Source organism: Erigeron canadensis, chromosome 1 (assembly GCF_010389155.1).
Source record: "Erigeron canadensis isolate Cc75 chromosome 1, C_canadensis_v1, whole genome shotgun sequence".
Classification (NCBI taxonomy): domain Eukaryota; kingdom Viridiplantae; phylum Streptophyta; class Magnoliopsida; order Asterales; family Asteraceae; genus Erigeron; species Erigeron canadensis.
Genome location: NC_057761.1, coordinates 20,574,873 through 20,595,894, shown reverse-complemented (window position 1 = coordinate 20,595,894; position 21,022 = coordinate 20,574,873). Strand labels below are relative to the sequence as shown.

The following is a 21,022-nucleotide window of genomic DNA, read 5'->3' as shown; positions in this document are numbered from 1 at the left end:
TAAGCCTACGGGGTCACACCTCAACGTGAATGTAACTATAAATTAATTAATATATTAAATGTAATTTATTAATTAATTTGATCACGAAATAATTAATTTAAATAAGTTAAAGGATTAATTGTATTTAAATTAATTAGAAGGAGGAGTAAATGTGGAATTAGGAAATTAGTGTTGGACTCTAATTCCTTAAACATTGGGGCCGAAAATTACAAGGCTTTTTGGCCTTGAGATTACTTGGTCACCATGATTAAAAACCCTAATTATTCCCTATATATAGAGGGCTTAGTTCAAAGGGTTTTGAAATCAATACACACAAGAAATTCTCTCCTCTCTCTTCTCCTTATTTGGTTCGACCAAAACCCTTAAAGGGTTTTGGTTTTGTGCCGTTCGACCAAACCCTTAAAGGGTTTTGGTTCGACCAAAACACATGCAACAATGTATATATACATTAATTAATGTTCATATTAATTATGGATCTAGTTTTGTCGACTACATATGCTTTGGTTCATGGGTTTTCATATTAAGGGAGATACACAACGGGTTTGTGAGTTCGTGATCAAGTACTAGCATACATACGTTCCAACGTTGAGTGTGCAATCGTAGAGAGGTTAAGTTAAACCTTGTTCTTATCTTCAATCTCTCCATTATAAGGTACAAATTCTATACTTTGGTTAATTAATTAAACTACATAGATCTTGTCTTCCGTTGCGTGCTTTGTGATTTGTTGTGATAATTAGTTATATAACCCAACAGTGGTATCACGAGCCTACTATGTATGTTTTTTGATTAACAAAAGATCAAAACTTGAAGGGGGGTTAGGGTTCTTGATTATTGAATTTTCCGGCTATATATATATGTATATATTTAAATTGATTTTGTACTTTAATTACATTATTTAAATATGAAAAAAGTTTTATTATATATGGTTCGAGATTTTCCCAGAAAATAAAAAAAAATGTTTTTTTAAGGTTCCTAATCGAAGTTTTGATTAATTACATATATGTGATAAATTGTATGTAATTATGTGTTATACCTTTAATTTTAATTGTTAAAAAGAAGTAAAAATCATGAATTTTTCATGCAAATCATTCATGATTCTTACTTAGATATATTGATATGAAATCTTGATCATTAGGGTTAATTATGCTAGATAATTGTATAATTAATTGTGTGACAATGTGAATTTTTCGTATAAACTTTCTGTTTTGCGACAGTTTACTAAAAACTTTATATCTTTTAATCCATAATGAGTTCGAGGTCGTTCTTTGAACTGTAGATTCTCAACACATAGGGCTAAAACTTTGTAGTTCTGGTCGAAATCTGAATCGGACCAGAAACAGGTCTAAACAGGTCGTGAAGCTACTGGAATTTTCAGAAAGCTAACTATGTGATTATATGATAATTGTTTATGATGTATATGTTTAAGTCTTATGCAATCAAGGCAACTTGATGTATGTGGTCCTCTTCTTTGAAGGGGGGGGCCGGATTAGACATAAATAAACTATAGTGACATGTTTAGGTGTCTAACATAACTCGTTGCATGCTTAAATAGTTATAGTTTATAATTTTGCATATTTATTGAGATATAAATTGTGATGTAAAATTGTTTTGAGAAAAGATAAATTTGAACAAGCAATATCGAAATAAGAGATTTTTTTTTAATAAAATTGGAGTCCTACAATCTTGAGATACACCGGCTCACCCATTTGAACAAACTCTAAGAGAGGTATAAGTCGGAGTGCGTTAGCCTTCTAAAAGGGCGGGTTTTTAAATCGCGTTCATCGCATACCTTTGCCCTTGCGCTTCTTTGTGCGTTCAAATGGAGCTACGGAGCTCTCTTGTGTTGCTAAGATTATACAAATGATTTTATTAAATATTATGTTTAGAAGATATGCATGAGTCTTCTAAACATAACTTTTTGATCACATATCAAATTGAATGACCCAATAAACTTAAGTCATTTGCCATCCAATTTGTCAAGGACACATGGGGTCATTGTTTTACTCACTGGTACATAGTGGTGAAATGGCGATTGCATGGCGAAACCCATTCACTGGTACACAGTGGTGGTCAATTTTGCACGTTCTTAGTTGGACGACTTAAAGCGAGTTAAGCGGTGAGACCTTGACCCGTGGCAAAAGATGGGACAAAACATGACTACAAAAGATCGCTTGATGAATCAAGTGTCTTACGTAGGTCCCATACTTTCTAGGAATTTCACTTGTAATACAATTACTGATCATCACTTACCTTTTGAGTGCAATTATTTCTAACAGATCAACTGATGAAATGGTTGTATGTCAATTGGATCCTAGCCTTAATGAAATTAATTGTTTATTTTATAAACATTGGGTAATTAATTTCTTAAGCATTTATTATCGAAAATACCGATATTTGAACTTGAATCTGTTTTGTAAATGGCAACAAATCCTTCACAAAACATACACCAATCGGCTTTCAGGTCGATGCTAGAAAGAGAAAACTTTCTAAAACCAATTTCAATGACTGTTTTTGTCAATAGAGAATTGTTCTAAGAGTTGAAAAGAAAACCGATGTCATTGAAACTCAGATACCGCTATTCCTAATGCGAATGCCACTGCATTGCAGTTGGAAGCATAAAATACTCGGTACAATAGACATATTGAGGTTGCTTATTTGATGCTAGAAGCATGTCTCCTGAGCTTCAAAAGGCAATTCGGATTGCAAAATCCATGTGATATAATCAAATAACTCAAGTCTATGTACGGAAAACAAGTTGGAGTTGAATAACTTTAGCTAATTGAGTCACTCCATAACTTGAACACGAGTATGGGAAACCGGTAAATGCTCATGTACTCAAGATGAAGAGTCACTTTGAGCATTCTGGAAAGGATTAAAACATGCGTATCAAGTTATTGGTATAAGAAATAACTGCAGAGTTGCATAGTTGGATTTCATATCAAGTTGATTGAGTATGAAGAAAACCTTCCAAGAAATCTGAGATACCCCAAGTTCTTATGATCAAGGGGGGAATGGTTTAGAAAGCAAAACAACCGTAAAGCTAAAGGCAAGAACTTAGGTAAGAGGAAACAAAGTGTTTAGTCTCAAAACCTTAAAAGACCCTTTAGAAAAAGGAGCATACGGCTAAAGACCAGGCTTGTCATCATTATGCTATAGTGAGACACTGGAAGAGGAATTGTCCTAAGTATCTAGCTGAGTTGAACAAGAAGAAGAAGCAAGTTGGTTTAACCAGTTCTTCAAGTATCTTTTTAACTGAATTATAAGTGTTGATGAGATTCAAATGATAATTCAATAGCAAAAGAGTCAAGTTAACTTGGACTCTATCTTTGACATGGTCATCTTGTTTAATTTTTGTCAAGAAACGCATTTAAAGACTTCAATGTGAAGATATCTTAGAAATCAAATGATGAATCATTTGATAAATGCGTGTCTTCGGCATTATAAGTAGCAAGAAACGCATTAAAAGTCTTCAATGTGAAGAGATCTTACAAATTAAATGATGAATCGTTTGATAAATGCGTGTCTTATGAATTACCGTTAGCAAGAAAAGCATTGAAAAACTTCAACGTGAAGGGATCTTACAATCAAATGATGAATCATTTGACAAATGCATATCTTGTATTTTCGGCAATATAACAAGAATACCCTTTCCGCATAAAACCGGAGAGGGCTAAGGAACTACTTGGACTAATACATATCGATGTATGTAGCCCTTTTAGACATATGTCAAGGAAAAATGCTAGCTACTTCATTATTCTACAGATGATTTCAGTCATTATGGTTATGTTTACTTGCTTAAACATAAACATGAAGTCTTTGAAACATTCAAAGAATTTAAAAATGAAGTAGAAAATCAACTCAGTAAAACCATTCTTCGTTCGGATCGAGGTGGTGAATACTTAAGCCAAGAGTTTAAGGATTATCTTAAAGCATGTGGAATTGTCCAACAGCTTTCTCCTCCATACACTCCTCAGCATAATGGAGTGTCTGAAAGGAGAAATCGAACCTTGCTAGACATGGTGAGATCTATGATGATCCGTACAACTCTCCCATTTTCGTTTTGAGATTATGCTCTAGAGACTCCTGTACGCATTCTCAATATGGTTCCAACCAAGAAGGTTGACAAGACACCGTACGAATTATGGCATGGTGATGTCCCTAATTTGTCTTACTTAAGAGTCTGGGGATGTGAGGCACTTGTGAAGCGTGATACGCATGACAAACTTGAACCCAGAAGTACTAAGTGCATCTTTGTCGGATACCCTAAGGAAACGATGGGTTACGACTTCTATGATCCCGCCAAAAACACTGTTCGTGTTGCTCGATATGATGAGTTCTTTGAAAAGAAGTTAGTTCAAGAGAACAGTGGGAGGATTGTAGAACTTGATGAGATTCAAGAGAACGATGTGTCACCTTCTGAAGATACTAGCAATCATCAACTTGGGGGGGAAAATGTTCAAAGTGATGAACCTCAAGTCGATGATAATGAAGCAATTCCACTTCGTAGGTCCGAAAGGACTAGACGTCCTACCGAAAGACTATGTCTGATGGTAGAAGAAGACGTTGTTGGAGATCTCGATGAGCCTCCGAATTTCAAAGCTGCATTATCAGATCCGGAATCTGACAAATGGCTTGAAGCTACGAAAGTGGAAATGAAATCCATGAAAGACAATCAAGTCTGGAGCTTGGTTGATCTTCCACAAAATGCTCAGACTGTTGGGTGTAAGTGGATCTTCAAGAAGAAGACGGACATGGATGGAAATGTACACACCTATAAAGCTCGTCTCGTGGAGAAAGGTTATACTCAACGTTTCGGCGTTGATTATGAAGAAACCTTTTCTCCAGTTGCGGACATTAGAGCTATTAGGATTCTCTTAGCCATAGCTGCGCACTATGACTTTGAGATATGGCAAATGGATGTTAAGACTGCCTTCTTAAATGGTTACTTGGATGAAAAAGTCTATATGGATCAACCGGAAGGTTTTATTGATCCAAAACATCCTAACAAAGTATGCAAGCTTCAAAGGTCCATTTATGGACTAAAGCAAGCATCAAGAAGTTGGAATAAGCGGTTTGATGAAGAAATCAAAAGTTTGGTTTTGTTCAAAATCCCGATGAGCCATGTGTATATCGCAAAGCTAGTGGGAGTAATGTTACTTTCCTTGTCTTGTATGTTGATGACATATTGATCATAGAAAAACACATTCCAATGTTGCAAGATGTTAAATCCCATCTTGGAAAGTGTTTTGCCATGAAAGATTTAGGAGAAGCGGCATTTATTCTTGGAATCAAGATCTACCGAGTTAGATTAAAACGGTTGTTTAGATTAAGTCAAAGTGCTTATATTGATAAGATCTTGAAGCATTTCAAGATAGAAAATTCTAAGTGTGGGTTTACACTCATGCAAGAAAGACTTAACTTATCTAGCAAGAACAGTGCTTCTACACCTAATGAGGTGGAGCGTATGCAAAAAATCCCTTATGTTTTGGCTGTGGGATCTGTTATGTATGCGATAAGATGCACTAAACCTGATATTGCATTTGCGCAAAATATAGTTAGTCACTATCAGCAAAATCCTGGATAGGATCATTGAATTGCTGTAAAGAATATTCTTAAGTACATGTGTGCTACTAAAGAGTTATTCTTGGTGTATGGAAGAAATCCTGATCCAGAATTCAAAGTGAATAGATACTGTGATGTTGGATTTCAGACTGATAATTGTGATTCAAAATATCAGTCGGGATATGTCTTCATTATTTAAATGAAGGCACGGTAGAATGCTATTAGCTAAAAACCACAGTTGTCGTGTCTACAACAGAGTCCGAGTACATTGCCGCCTCAGAAGCCGCAATGGAAGCAGTCTGGATAAGGAAGTTCATTAGCGGGCTTGACGTGATCCCCTCAAATGAATTACCCACTGATTTGTACTGTGATAATAACGGTGCATTAATCATTGCCAACGAACCCGGAGTTCAAAAAGGTGCCAGACATTATTACTCAAAGTTCACACAGATTTTAACTTAGCTAATCCTTTCACAAAAGCTTTATCTAGGCCCAAGCTTGAAAGGCATGCCGAGGGCATAGGACTTAAATTAGCTAGTTATTTCATGTAAATCTGTTGCTTCGGTATTTGGATAAAGGATGTTAAACAATTTATATTTTCCATAATGAAATAAAGTACTTGATATGTTTGATTTCATTTAATATTAAATTGTGTCATATATTTGCATGTTTATTCTTTGAATATTTCATATAGTATTTCATATATTATTAAATATTCTAAATTGTCCATTGTCAATTAATTATATGGGAATATAATTAAACGAAAACAATTGTGAGTGATTGGTTATATTCTTGGAATATGTAATGGATGGATCCCACCAAACTCACATGATATCCATAGCGGATGCATATCGGACTACCCCACTAACGAATTATCACCTTATGGATCGACGTCATTAAGTGAAATTCGCTAATGGTTACTTTGATTGATCCTTTGACTTGAGATACAAGTAGGTCAACATATATGAATCGCACTTGATATAGTTCTAACTCACCTGAATAAAGGGGTACATAAAGGGCTATTTTCAAAAAGCGTCGTGAAATATGATGACTGACATGTGTAGTCAATATAGGATTTGTTCCTTCAATTTGAAATTGAAGTGTGATACCGTTTGGCGCCCTCATTAGGACTAATTTAGATGTTTGCATGGCCATGCCCAAATAAATCCAGATTGTTCTCGAATATATTTGGTAATCATTAATTAGTTATAGAATGAGAAACATAATCGTTAAATTATGAAATGATCTCGATCCATATTCATATTTAACAAAGGTATCAGAACAAAGGAATAATAAATGCCTTAACCATTTAAACAGAACTTAAATGTTTTCGGGAGCATTGGGATGTTGCTAGACGCCTACCAATGTTATTACCTTCATTCGTTATGAGCTCAAGTGGGAGCTGTTGGAATATAATCACATAAAATGAACGTATGTCCAAAAACTATTTAAGCATACGGGGTCACACCTCAACGTGAATGTAACTATAAATTAATTAATATATTAAATGTAATTTATTAATTAATTTGATCACGAAATAATTAATTTAAATAAGTTAAAGGATTAATTGTATTTAAATTAATTAGAAGGAGGATTAAATGTGGAATTAGGAAATTAGTGTTGGACTCTAATTCCCTAAACATGGGGGCTGAAAATTACAAGGCTTTTTGGCCTTGAGATTACTTGGTCACCAAGAATAAAAACCCTAATTATTCCTTATATATCGAGGGCTTAATTCAAAGGGTTTTGAAATCAATACACACAAGAAATTCCCTCCTCTCTCTTCTCCTTATTTGATTCGACCAAAACCCTTAAAGGGTTTTGGTTTTGTGCCGTTCGAAAACACATGCAACAATGTATATATACATTAATTAATGTTCACATTAATTATGGATCTAGTTTTGTCGACTACATATGCTTTGGTTCATGGGTTTTCATATTAAGGGAGATACACAACGGGTTTGTGAGTTCGTGATCAAGTACTAGCATACATACGTTTCAACGTTGAGTGTGCAATCGTAGAGAGGTTAAGTTAAACCTTGTTCTTATCTTCAATCTCTCCATTATAAGGTACAAATTCTATACTTTGGTTAATTAATTAAACTACATAGATCTTGTCTTCCGTTGCGTGCTTTGTGATTTGTTGTGATAATTAGTTATATAACCCAACAAGTTGTGCCCTTTCAAACGCACGAAAGCAAAAGTCGTCTGATAATGCTAAATTTCGGTATTCAGGGCTTTCTGTGGTCTTTGTCCTATTGTCACCACCTAGATATTCAAACCTGATGGGCTTGAATACATGCTACATAATATGACCATTAAGTATAGTAATCATTAGAGGAACTAAATATCAAGTAAAAGCAGCTGCACAACGGATGAAATATGTTAGCTTAATTATCAAGTAAAAGCAGTTACACCAAGCTGACCGGCGACTCAATCATGTGTCGCATATTTTTTTACAGTTACAGGATCACTATAACTGACTCCAATAAGTTCACCACCAAAACAAAATAACAACTAAGACATCAAATGACAGATAGCTTGAAAGACGACAGAATAGCAAAGAAATACCCAATACTTAACCTCCGAAGAAGCTGAAAACCACCAAAGAAGACACATCCTACTTTAAAAGGTTAGAGAGATCACAATTTTTGCTATTGATAGAAAGTTTACATGTTTAACACTGTAGTCAACTACCGTTGACCAATATTAACATGCTATTATGACCCACACAAGTTGATATGTATGTGGGCACTGGCTTTAGAAAGATGACATACAATTCATAAATCCAAGTCTACTGTTAAATTCTTGATCATGACCATTGTGACCCACAAGCATTTCCACTATCTCTTGAAAGACTGTGTGTGATCCTTGACTGACTCCAAGTCTACTATTAATTATCTTGTGCTACTGGACTCGACATCAACCTGAGTATACATTTATAAAAGATTATAAGGCATGCGGTGTTATATATATGCCCCATCCCTCCTGTATCTTAATTATACAACATCTACTCTATCTGTAACAACCGTCTTACGAATATTCTAATTACAACCGCCTTACGAATATTCTAATTAAGTTCTTAGATCATACTCTCGCCATCTGAACGGCTAGACAGTCCAATCTACTTAAGTTCTTGATGTACTTTAGACTCAAAATATGTGCTTATTTGAAGGTCAATTAGATCTTAAATCTTGATTTATGTGACGGATTATGAATTAATTCGATAAAACATGAAGGTTCAGTTCATAAATGTTCGTGTCCATGAGTGTTCTAGTGCAAAATATTCACAAATAGTCCCTTGGAATACCTAGTGCATTCGTTTGGAAAAGGTATAAATAGAATGTTGTAGTGTGAGAAAATTCACTATTCATTCATCACCTTCATTTCTCACTCTCTCTCTAAAAACACATAGTCAGGAAACCTCTCCACCACCATTTTCACACACTAAAAATCACCATCTTGATTTTGGGTTGGTTAAGTGAAATCATTTGTACTTTCGGGTTCCTTGTGACGATCAAAACACGTTTCTGGCATCAAATCACAGGTAATAACAACCTCTTTTGAGAATTTGATCAAAACAAAAGTGTACTTTTTATGTTCTTGTTCTTGATGATTTGGTCCGATTTTTGTTAAGAAATCATGTTTATAAGCAATGGGTTTGTGTTTAACATCATTTTGGTGAACAAATTTGGGTCATAACGTGATTAAATCGCAAAACACATTTTTCAAATATGAACATAATTTGTTCTTGAAACCGCCAAGTGTTCGTGTTCTTGAACTGCTACTGCTGCTGCTCGCTGTTGTTGTGTTTGAAGTATGATTCGGTCTTGGTTCACATAAGGGTAACTGATCAATGATCGGTTTGCTTAAACGAATCTTGATTCAAATTAGTCATGAATATGGTATCTTCGTGAAGCAGTAGAACGATCTAAATGATGAAGCAGTAAGACGATCTCTTTTGAAGAAGAAGTCTAAAACGACCTAAACTTGTGAGCTAAAACGATCTAAACTGGTGAGCTAAAACGATCTAAATCACTATGAAAGTGAAACGATCTTAATGTCACAATTGATGAAACGACCTAAATGCTTTGAGCTGGAACGATCTAAACAACCTCAACAAGAAACGATCTCTTTTGACTATGAACAAGAAACGATCTCTTTTGACTATAAACAAGAAACGATCTCTTTTGACTATGAACAAGAAACGATCTCTTTTGACTATGAACAAGAAACGATCTCTTTTGACTATGAACAAGAAACGATCTCTTTTGACTATGAACAAGAAACGATCTCTTTTGACTATGAACATGAAACGATCTCTTTTGACTATGAACATGAAACGATTTCTTAGGACATGAACCTAAAACGATCCAAACTTGAACAACATAAAAACGATCCAAAGGTGAACAACAAAGAGACGATCTAAAGTTGTGCAACAGTGGGACGATCTAAATAACAAATGTGAGACGATTTTGTGCATTGGACTTGAATTAATTTGCTTACATAAAACCCTAGTCGACCTTGTTCCTAATCTCTCTAAAATAATCTTAGTTCTTAAACCCTAATTCAATCAAGTTGCACACTTGATTAAGTATATCCAAGGCTACATTTTGGTACCCAAGCTAGTTCATAAAACGAACCAAAACTAAACGCTCAAATGTGCAAACCCTAATTGAGCTCTCTAACAAAGTTGTGAACAATTAATTAGTTATAATCATGATTGTGTGTGTTCCAAGGCGTACAAAACGAGTTCAATCCAAGGACTTAAAGTTCAGTTCGAGTCAAAACATTTTCAGTTCATTAAAGACCAAATCACCGGATCATCAAGAACATTTTCGTGATTAATCAATCACCAAGTCTAATATATGTACCTATTATATGAATTACGACGTGTACTTAGGCCTCAAACAAGACGTGCTTAGACTTCGATAGATATAATAATATCTATCTTTGTGCTTATCCTTTCTGCTCGATAACGGTACTGTACCAGATCACTGTGAGTTCACTTATCCCCTTTTCGTACATTCTATTCAAAGTTCTTTATCGGGGACTGAAAAGCATGAAAACTATTTTTGTACTTAAATTATATATATATATATATAAATATATATATGTTCTTGAACTGTTCTACGTACTATTATATGATCCTATGAAAAGTATTTCGTACTTAAATGTATATATATAAATATATATACATATGATCAAAAACTGTTCTATGTACTATTTTATGAACATACAGACTATTTATAAAATGATTCTGAAATACATCCTTATTACTATTCTTATCTTCTGTGGTGTGTTGGGATCTTGAATGGGCAGGATCTGAATACATTCCTATCATCATACTTATTCTCTGAAACTGTATTCTAGATCTTGAATGGGCAAGATCTTGAATACATTGGTATCAGTTATATGTTCGTTGTATGAACTTATTGTTCTATGTATGAGTTCTATTTTTACTGCTATCAATTCATATCCCACAGTTCAGGGAATGAACCGTAGGTAATTATGGACAGCGCTGTTAGGGTAGGTCCACCCTCATTCTCTACAGTTCTGGAGGATGCATATTATCTGTACTCATTTGATCTAGATCATGCTTGTAGCTTACTTGTTTATTGTGAGCTTACTGATTCACTATCGTTCATCATTGACCAATCGGGTTAGCAGTAATTATACACATACATATTGAGTACATTACATATTCCAAAACTATCCTTAATTTTACAAAGTACTTATGACAGACGTACAGATCTTATGACTCGTTCTTAATATACATACTAATATTATGTATAAATAATAAGTACATTATGTGAATCTCACCAACTACTTTTGTAGTTGACCCTTTTGAACTTACATGCTTTTCATGCTAGGTTCTTAGTTCTCTTAGCATAGGAGTCTTCCTATTTCCAGCTTACTTCTATGGAGATTGTTCGTGCATTCAAGATTAGTGGCTGTGAAGACCTCCTTTTGCTTGTTCCTGTTCTGAGTTCAAGGAGTACTTAAGATAATTGTTCTGTCTTTTGAATATTATCCAATTCAGGGTTTATCCCAAATGTTGTAATAACTTATCATACTTCTTATTCCTTAATGTTATAAGCTGTGTTTGAACTTGTACTGTGCGTGCTTGTGCTTATCTGTACATCCCGTATATTCCGTTTTAGCGGGGTGTTACACTATCTTAATTACTCCAAAATGAAAACCACTAATTATACTGTCTTTGACGTGGAGATTATTAGACTTTTGGACTTTAGACTTAGTCAAATTAGACGTATCCCGATGACGTAGACTATTAGCTATCTAGACGAATGCCGAGTCTTAAATATAACTTTAAATAAGTATTTAAAGGTTATGTCTTGTACAAAATAAATAGACTGTCTAGACTTAATATTTTTTTTAAGTTTAGTTTGACGAAGTTTTATTGGCTTGTCTTAACTAAAATGAGACTGTGGAAAATACCTTTACTTTAAATTATAACCTTTTAGTCATACGATATTTAATCGTAAGCATTTTACCGAACTAAGGGTATTAATATACCAATATAGCCACATGGGCCGCTCATTTTTGTTTGTGGCAGGAAAATGACCACCAAAGCAGTCCCTTTTTTCTTTTTTTTGCCTGGATCGAACACACCCACAAGACACACATACAAAAAAAAAAAAAAGAAATCAAAAGGGAGATTAAAGGAAAGGGTTTTATAACTATAATAATTAGGGTTTATCATCATCATCTTCATCATTTTCCTTCAAGAACACAAATTTTGGTAAGTTAACTTTTCTATAAACTTTTGGATTTGATTAGATTCCATCTCAAGTTTGATTTCAGTTTTGTTAATCGAATTAGATAGACTTGGAAGTGAAATGAGTTTTGGCTTATGAAGTGAGATTGATTGCTATAAAAATTAGTCTTTGAAATCAAAAGAATTGGAATTTGTGAAATGGTTAGAGAAGTCCATAGTTGTTCAGGTCTTTTTAGACATGTTTATAGTCATTGCAATGAAAGGAATTGAGTTGAAAACGATTTGGTTACGGCAAATGGTCAAACACTGCACTTAAAACCCGTTTTCACGAACAGCAAGAGCACGGCCCTTGTGTACGGCCCTTGTTGGGAGCACGGCCTTTGACAAGAGCCGTCCTCATCAGCAAAGGCCGTCCTCCTCCTGGAATTTTTTGTAACTTTTCCGTTTGGTTAGCCGTTGACTTCTAATGATCCAAAACTTATTTACTAGTCTTATATCATCATAAAAAAGAATATCAAACTTGTTAAAACACACATTTAAACACTTTGATTTTCCATCCAAATTTAGTGACAAAAAGATGAACTTGAGTTATGATATAGACTAACTAGTAAGGTGTATATTATGGACACTTGGTAATGACAATGTCAATGACGTTAGTAACTTGAGTCAATTATATATTGAACATTAAATCACATTCTTGGTCATGGCATTCTAGGGTCTATAGCTAAGTAGTTGTACGTAGGATACTTGTCGTCGTGAGATTTGATCCTCACTATTGGTACTCATATCCTAGGTTTTGGATAGACGTGGAGACTAGACTGCTCACTTTCTCGGACTACTCATACTTTTAGCTCTTTGATCGCTAAGGTGAGTTTATGGCGCCCTTTTTCCTTTACTTTGGGCCTGAAGAGCATGTATTGTTGTATACACGACTACTTTATAAATGATTTGTCTTTGTCTATGTCATGTGATTTGGCTACTTAAATCATTTGCCTTATGTTTGCCATGTCGACGGCTATCTGAAAATGTGTATACATGTCTTATGAAATTTTTATCTATATGTCTTGTCAGTTATCGGCAGACTAAATTGTTCTTTGTGTTTGACGAACTAAAATGATCCCCCTTATGTAGTTTTACCATTATGAGATTTTAATGGCAGTCTTGTCAGTTTTTGTATCTCACTGTCTTGGTTTTGGTCCGTACCCCGCTGTAAACGGGAAATCCTGTACGAGGCATATTGGTCTTATTGTCGGACTTCGGTCTATATAGTCATTATACATTTGTCGGACTTTGGTCTGTACAGTCATTATATCTTTGTCAGACCTCGGTTTGTACAGTCATTATATCCTTGTTGGACTTCGGTCTGTACAGTCTTGTCTTTTATAACTACATATCATTGTGTGCTCACAATGATGACTGATCTTTTAGTCAAACACACTGTAAACTCACCAACTATTTCGATAGTTGATCCTCTCAAATTTCATGCTTTTCAGGTAACCAACAGTAAGTGATCATCTTGGCATTATAAGGCCATGCTTTTGACTTTGGACGTATAATTAGCGTAAGACATTGTAGGACTATTATGTTCTTAGTTCTAATTGTACCAAATGGTCCAAATATTTATCTTGTATTAAGTGGGCCCAATTCCATATATGGATGACTTGTATCCGTATTCTGGGGTCCACATTTGAATGATTGTACATGTATTAGACTTGTATTTGGTATTAAATGGATGTAATTTCTATTAGCCTTTGGTTAGTACGCAATTAGTTTGTTAACCCTGTATTTCCGCTACAACGGGGTGCGACATTTGTTAACCCTGCACCATGAACTCCCATCATCACATCACATGAGTTTACGAGCTTCGATGTTTGAGTCAAGTTCGAATTCATCTCACTCACAATCACCTCAAATCCTATATCTCTTGCTACACCAACCATATCTTTCACATTTGTAAAACTTCTTGAATTTTTCCTTGAAACTATCAAGAGTCGGGGCATTTTAGTCGTGCCATTGGTTAACTTTATGGCTTTTGAACGATCCAACGAGTAGGCACTTCTCAAGAAATTTGAGAAATCTTTCATTGCATCCATGTTTAGCTCTTTTCGGTCGTCCTGTATTAGACCTACTATCATACTTGGAAAGCAATGTACCTTATTTTCAACATCAATATCAATGATTTCATACCTTGATAACTTATCTAATATATTTTGAAACTTGCTAGTCCATCGAGAATTTCTATTCGTCGTGAGAAACTTCACTTCTCCATTGAGTTTCCGAGAAATTGCATAGAGAGGGATGATAATATCTGAGAAGGCATGAAAGTTGTTTCCGCTATAACCACCAACCGAAAAAACGATAGCTGGTACATCATGTTTTTCGCTGCATTTAGGCATTGCTTCAGCTTGTTCTTTGACCGCCTTGATGGTGAAATTTGTAATATGTTCCATTGCACTTGCATCGCCTTTGCGTGCATAAGGTTTTATTGTCACCAAAGCATTTGTGACATTTTTTGTAGAAACGAAAATAGTTGAAGAATTCCCATGAATTCTTATATCGCCCTTCATCTTGCAGGTATCTGATCTCCTTTTCCATGTCTTGCAGATTAGCTTTCCATGTCTTGCAGATTAGCTTCGTTTCCATTGTTTCAACATCTAGTTGTTGCAAAACAAGTATTAGATTAAAAAACACATCTGATAAGATCTTGACTATTAAATCTTGAACAAGATAAATAAAACTGATGCAGGAATATTCACAAATTACAAGTGAAAAAAATCATTCAGATTAGTACTTTAAAAAACACATCTGATAAGATCTCCTTTTCCATGTTTTGCAGATTAGCTTTGTTTCCGTTGTTTCAACATCTAGTTGTTGTAAAACAAGTAATAGATAAAAAAAAAAAACACATCAAATAAGATCTTGACTACTAGATCTTGAATAAGATGAACAAAACTGATGCAGAAAGATTCACTAACAAACAATTACAGAAAATCATTGAGATTAGTGCATGAAATGCAACACACTTTAATAGTTTTATTACCATCATGTATATATATTCAACTTTAAAAACCTTATTTGTATTACTCGTATTTTGTTTTACAATTAGTGTATCAAGTCATCCAGGCGTGTTAGAAATTTTGTTGCTTGTAAATCATTTTGCTTTTATATGGAGATGAAAATCATCAATAATGTACTTACACATATTTTTATGTTGCCTACTTGTGTTAGAAGTAAAGAGATTTGTTGCATGTGTAAACATACTTTATTTAACATGATCAAATTAACTTACATGGCCGCTTGGGGTTGCTAGTGATATCGGTAACCATCGCCAATTTTAGTTCATCAACCATCATTAACCTTAAATTCACTGAAAAAACCATAAAAATCAGATCAAATAAAACAATTAGATAAACAAACCTACACACATTAAATATTCCCCGTGTTGGACCCATATTGGGCCAAAAATTTATCGGTCTTGCGAGTTAACATGTAAGACTAAGAGGAGTGGTGTCGGGGGAAGAGGGGGCGACTTGTATCATGTGGCATTTGGGATAAAAAGAGTTGCCTCTCAAAAAAGATGGAAATGGGTGGGTTTTTAAGGGGTGGGCGACTTGTGCCATGTGGCATGTGGGGTAGGGGGTGTTCTATGTAAAAAAGGTAAAAATATGTGGATTTAGGAGAAGTCGGGCAAGGGGGGTGGTGTGGGGGGCAACTTTGGCCGACTCCGTAGCACAAAGGGGCGAGCTTTGTGCGTCGGGTAAAAGCGAAGTCGGCGAAGGGGGGTGGTGTGGGGGGCGACTTCGGGCGAGAGAGGGCGAGGGTCGGCCAATTTTTGGTCCACTCCCTTTAGTCTAAGAAGTTGTATGTACTTACGTAGGGGGGCGAAGTAAGGCTTGAATACCGTACACAAGTACCATGTGACCACGAAACATCCAAATAATGCACCATATCCAAATCTTTTTTGGTCTTGTTGATTAAAGCTGCGAGCAAATATATCGTGCTCTTTCATTTTTTGATCTTTCTCTATAAACATGTTAAAATGCTTGTGATGAGTTATAACATATATGGCCAGTTAATTATATACATACTTCTATGTAATGTATATAACAATATGTACAATCCAACTTTAGTTGCCTACCAGAAAGAATAATGAGGATTCGTTTGTTAACTATTGCTACCCACGTTTTCAATAAAATCCCGTAGTTGACTTTCATGCTCACCGTTTGGCATGATGGTTTCTGTTAGTATTATTATTTCTTATAATCCCGTACTATTCTTGTTATCAAGCGTGAGATGATGATTAACATGGGTTAGGTTTAAAACTTCAATTTGAACCAACGTTATCCTCTTTTCATCTAATAAAAAATAACAAAATATATGTCATATTTTAAATTACAAAAAAATGTAAATAATGAGCAAAATAAGTTAATGAGCAAAATAAATTTAAACGAAGAAAATTTTTTATAGAAGAAGTCATGGTGAACCTACTATTGACAACAAAATAAATTAAAAGAGTTGGAAATTAATAACACTATCATAATAATTCAATATCAAACAATGAATAAACATGAACAAAATTTCAAAAATTAAATTAAAGTGAAACGTATGTTTCTTTATTGAGAAATTACATGACCATGATTTTTTTTTTAAAGATAAAAATGAGAAGAATGATGGGAATTATTAATAAAACTTTAGGTTGAATATATAATAACTTTTTGAAAGAACTTGATTTACTCAAACTATTCATTTTATTTATTCACTAATTTAAATATCTCCACCCAATATACCTATGATACCCTTAGTAATATTATTTATGACATAAATTTCCCAACTCTCAAAATAACTATTATACCTCCTTTTATATCAATTAAAAAAAGAAAGAAAGAAACTGCTTAGTGCCGCCTTTCGCGGGTTTTGAGCCTCAATACCTTGACGGTGTGTGGGGGAGGTTAAGATGTAGACAGACCTTACCTCTACTTAAGTAGAGAGACTGCTTTCATTTTTTGCCTAAATAGTATAAAAGCCCTCCAACCTTGCATGGGATGAGGATCGAACCCCATGACCTCTGTCTTCACAGGCCAAGATGTTTAAACTGATACAACCATGCTACTTTTGTATTAATAACCTTTATATTAATAACCACGCATTAGCGCCACCACCCACCCCACCACCACCACCACCACCTGTTACCGCCACCATCTCCACCTGTCGTCTCCACCACTATATTGTTGCATCGTGCGGGCATGTGACTAGTTTAACTAACAGTTGTAGGTAAACCTTACCTCTACTTAAGTAGAGAGGATGCTTTCATTTTCTACCTAGATAGTAAAAAAGACTCTTCAACCTTGCATTGGATGAGGATCGAACCCATGACCTCTGTCTCCACAGGCCAGGATGCTTACTAATTATCCCAACCATGCTACTTTTATATCAATTACTTTTACATTAATAATCACGCATTAGCCACCGCCCACCCCACCACCACCACCTGTCTCCGCCACCACCTCCACCCGTCGTCTCCACCACTGTATCGTTATATCGTGCGGGCATGTGACTAGTTTAACTAAGAGATGTAACTCTGTCGTCATTAATAAAGTGAACATTCAACTTCTTTGTACTTTGTGTTTTTTTTTTGTATTATTTACTTAATTACTTTGTTGCTTTAAATTAAGATAGACTTGTGCAAGTTACTGGACCAACAATATATGTGTTCGAAAAACGGTTTTCAAATTAAAAGCTTTTAAAAAGAATAGGCTTTTGAAGATTTGAAAATCTTCTTTTTACCAAATTTGGAAATTTCTTTGTTTTCTTTCTCAAATTCCCTATAACCTAAAGTGGCGACATTAGATTTTGAAGTTTTGCACATGCATACTCTTGACTTTGAAGTGCGGATGAACATTGTTGAGTTCAACTAATTAGGTTCGCACATTGTCAAGTATAATTGTGTATGAGTCATAATTGTGTATGAGTATGACATAATCTGGGTACCAATTTCTGCTACCTATCCTAATGGCTTCTATTGTTCCAGTAATATATAATTCGGTTTTTGATTTGGTTTGAAAATCAACATAAATCAATCGATAAACCATATTACAACGTTGACTAGGTCCAAAACCAAACTAAAAGTGAATTCAAAAATTCAACTTTGATTTCATTTTATTATTGGTTTCCTGGACTTCATTCCACATATCGATCGACCAAATACTATACCTCATCACTGATCAATACATGTAGTTTACCTATGAGGGCATGTGGGCATGGTTCATGTGAAAGCATTTAACATTCTGTTAAACAAAACTATCACACTAAGAGGGCATGGTTCATGTGGAAAGCATACAACATACACTAAAGTTTTAACCCGTACTTTACTTTGACCCGTTAGGCCTGTTTCCGTTTCAGTCATCTTATTAAAAATAAAACATATACAAAAGTTTTAAGCATCTAAATGAGCATTTTAGAGACCCATTTGACCATTTGGACCTGTTATCAGTAAAATACAACCCATTAACCCAAATCTATCTATTGCTATAAAAATAGAATATAAAAGCCACATTAGCCTAACTACATTACAGCAATCTAGCTACATTCTTGGAAGTGAGATAGAGGGAGAGAGAGAAAGCGACAGATAGAGAAAGAGCATACATGAATCATTAGCAACCTGAAATCATGTGATGATTAAAAGGTATCAGTATTTAATTAGAAAAACAACCATAAACACAAGAAAGTCAGTGCATTAAACGAATTTTTTTTATAAACCATGCCCATCTGATATGTGCCCTGTTTGAGGTGAAACCTTTAAGACCCATTACCCAGACTGACCCAACCCAGCCATTTTGATAGAGAATAACAGAAATACATACCATAACTTCCGCAACTAGTCCATTCACAATGCTTCCATCTTTACGCGTACGACTTATCCAGTATGGTATATCACATGATAATAAAACAACACCTTTCTTTCCTTTCTGCAATATAAAGTGTGTGTTAGCTAGTTAAGAGAAGTATATACTTGAAACGCATATACATGTAATGCTATCAAATTAGAGTGCACGGTGGTGAAGATGAATATGAAACAAAAACACGAAGTATTGCTACCTCTTCATGCAGAAAAATACAAAAGGAATTGGTTCCAGTTGCCACGGCTCATTTGACCTGGAACGGATCTTTTTCCTCGCCTCATCAGTTTTCTGTCCAATAAAAAAGTTTGTCATTACTGGGCATAAACATTATAACACGTATATTCATGTTGCAGCATGTAGGGTTGGACTCTTTTAGGAGTTCACACGTATATTTACCCGAGTCTTCACATTATTCCAACAAGTCACTAGCTTCTTGAGTTGTTTACATGAGTTTTCAGCAGTCTAGCATATGACTCATACAATTTAGTCAAGTGAAGCACAAATCAGCACTTAAAGATAATCCATATAACATACTGTTTCGATGTTACCTTTGCACCAAGGCTATTTAGAGCAATCCACAAACAGCACAAGGAATATGCTATCACCGTACCTGAATTGTCCCATAATAATCACTATAAGTCAAGAAAGCAAGTTTCTGAATGCCGTAAGTGCCACAATTTTTCTTTATATCTGTAAGTGGTCATTCTCATCATTCAAGTCTTACAGTACTTCCTAATATTAACTAGCCATGATCTCATCAAATCTTAAGCTTTGATCAAAAACGTTTTTCAACTCATAAAATTTCCATGACTTCAGTTATGATTGACCTGCATTTTATGTTCAGACTATTAAAATGATCAGTTTCAAGCATGTAAATCAGATATAGAACAACCAAATGAAAACAATGGTGTTTGAATACAAATGTTGTAATAAGCAATGTGAAGAGAATATAAACCTTAATAAAGATGCATCAGATGATATAATCCAACCTTTCCAAAAAAATAAAAAATAAAAAATAAATAAAAAATTGATATAATCCAATGTATCAACAAGCACGATCTTACTATCTGGTTCTATACACATGATATAAGCCTGTCATGAAGACCAACAAGTTGCAATATAATGACAAGGAATCACCACTACCATAGGTACTGGTCACCATAATGTGAAATACAACAATGTTACTGCCTAGATAAACAAACCTGATGCTGACGCGCTTGAATGCATGCTACATAACATGACCATTAAGTAAATAATCATTAGCAAAGTTAGAATTGATCAAATTGTACTTCTCGTGAAAAATAATCATCAAAACTAAACGCAGCTGCACAAAGAATGAAATACGTTAACTTGATTTAAGACACCAAGACTTAGACCTGCAACTCAATAACATCAGTCATCATTCTTATAACTCCCAAAAATATAACGACTAAGACGCCAAATGACAGATAGCTTGAAAGAGGACATGACGGCAAAGAAAACCAGTAGAAAAAAATTCCACCACTAACCCAATACTTAGAATTCAATTGAGAAGTGAACTAGCAAAAAATCACCTAAGAAGACACATCCTACTTTAAGTGAAATTAAGAGAGATCACAATATTTGCTGTTGATAGAACGTTTGTGTTTAAAACTACAGTCAACAACCGTTGACTGACATTAACATGTTATTATCACCCAACCAAGTTGCTATGTATGTGGCCACCAGCACTTGAAAGACTTTGAACCATTCATAACTCCCAAGTCTACTGTTAAATTCTTGACCATGACAATTGTGCGATTTACCAACAAGCATTGGCTGACAACAATAGGAGTAACACGTT

The 21,022-nt window shown here is 34.8% G+C and overlaps 1 protein-coding gene and 2 long non-coding RNA genes across 3 annotated transcripts; 1 reads left to right on the top strand and 2 right to left on the bottom strand.

Annotated features, from left to right (window-relative positions):
- Positions 1–12,233: 12,233 nt before the first annotated feature.
- On the top strand, positions 12,234–13,862 carry LOC122586069. The gene is made up of 3 exons (XR_006321865.1): positions 12,234–12,325; positions 13,095–13,168; positions 13,795–13,862. It is a non-coding gene; the product is annotated as an uncharacterized LOC122586069 (long non-coding RNA).
- Positions 13,863–14,067: 205 nt separating this feature from the next.
- LOC122586648 (alpha-1,3-arabinosyltransferase XAT3-like) lies at positions 14,068–15,128 on the bottom strand. The gene is made up of 2 exons (XM_043758631.1): positions 15,093–15,128; positions 14,068–14,898 (listed from the first exon to the last, which is right to left on the bottom strand). The coding sequence occupies exons 1-2, from the start codon at positions 15,126–15,128 to the stop codon at positions 14,068–14,070; spliced, it is 867 nt and encodes a 288-aa protein (XP_043614566.1).
- Positions 15,129–18,665: 3,537 nt separating this feature from the next.
- LOC122586166 lies at positions 18,666–19,485 on the bottom strand. The gene is made up of 3 exons (XR_006321887.1): positions 19,397–19,485; positions 19,162–19,266; positions 18,666–18,959 (listed from the first exon to the last, which is right to left on the bottom strand). It is a non-coding gene; the product is annotated as an uncharacterized LOC122586166 (long non-coding RNA).
- Positions 19,486–21,022: the final 1,537 nt, after the last annotated feature.

Bases quoted from the DNA above. Each gene is read 5' to 3' on its own strand.
- LOC122586648 (XM_043758631.1), bottom strand. From the start codon at position 15,128: ATGGAAAAGGAGATCTTATCAGATGTGTTTTTTAAA. The intron at 14,899-15,092 runs GTACTAATCTGA...CTAATCTGCAAG, and splicing joins TATCAGATGTGTTTTTTAAA to ACATGGAAAAGGAGATCAGA.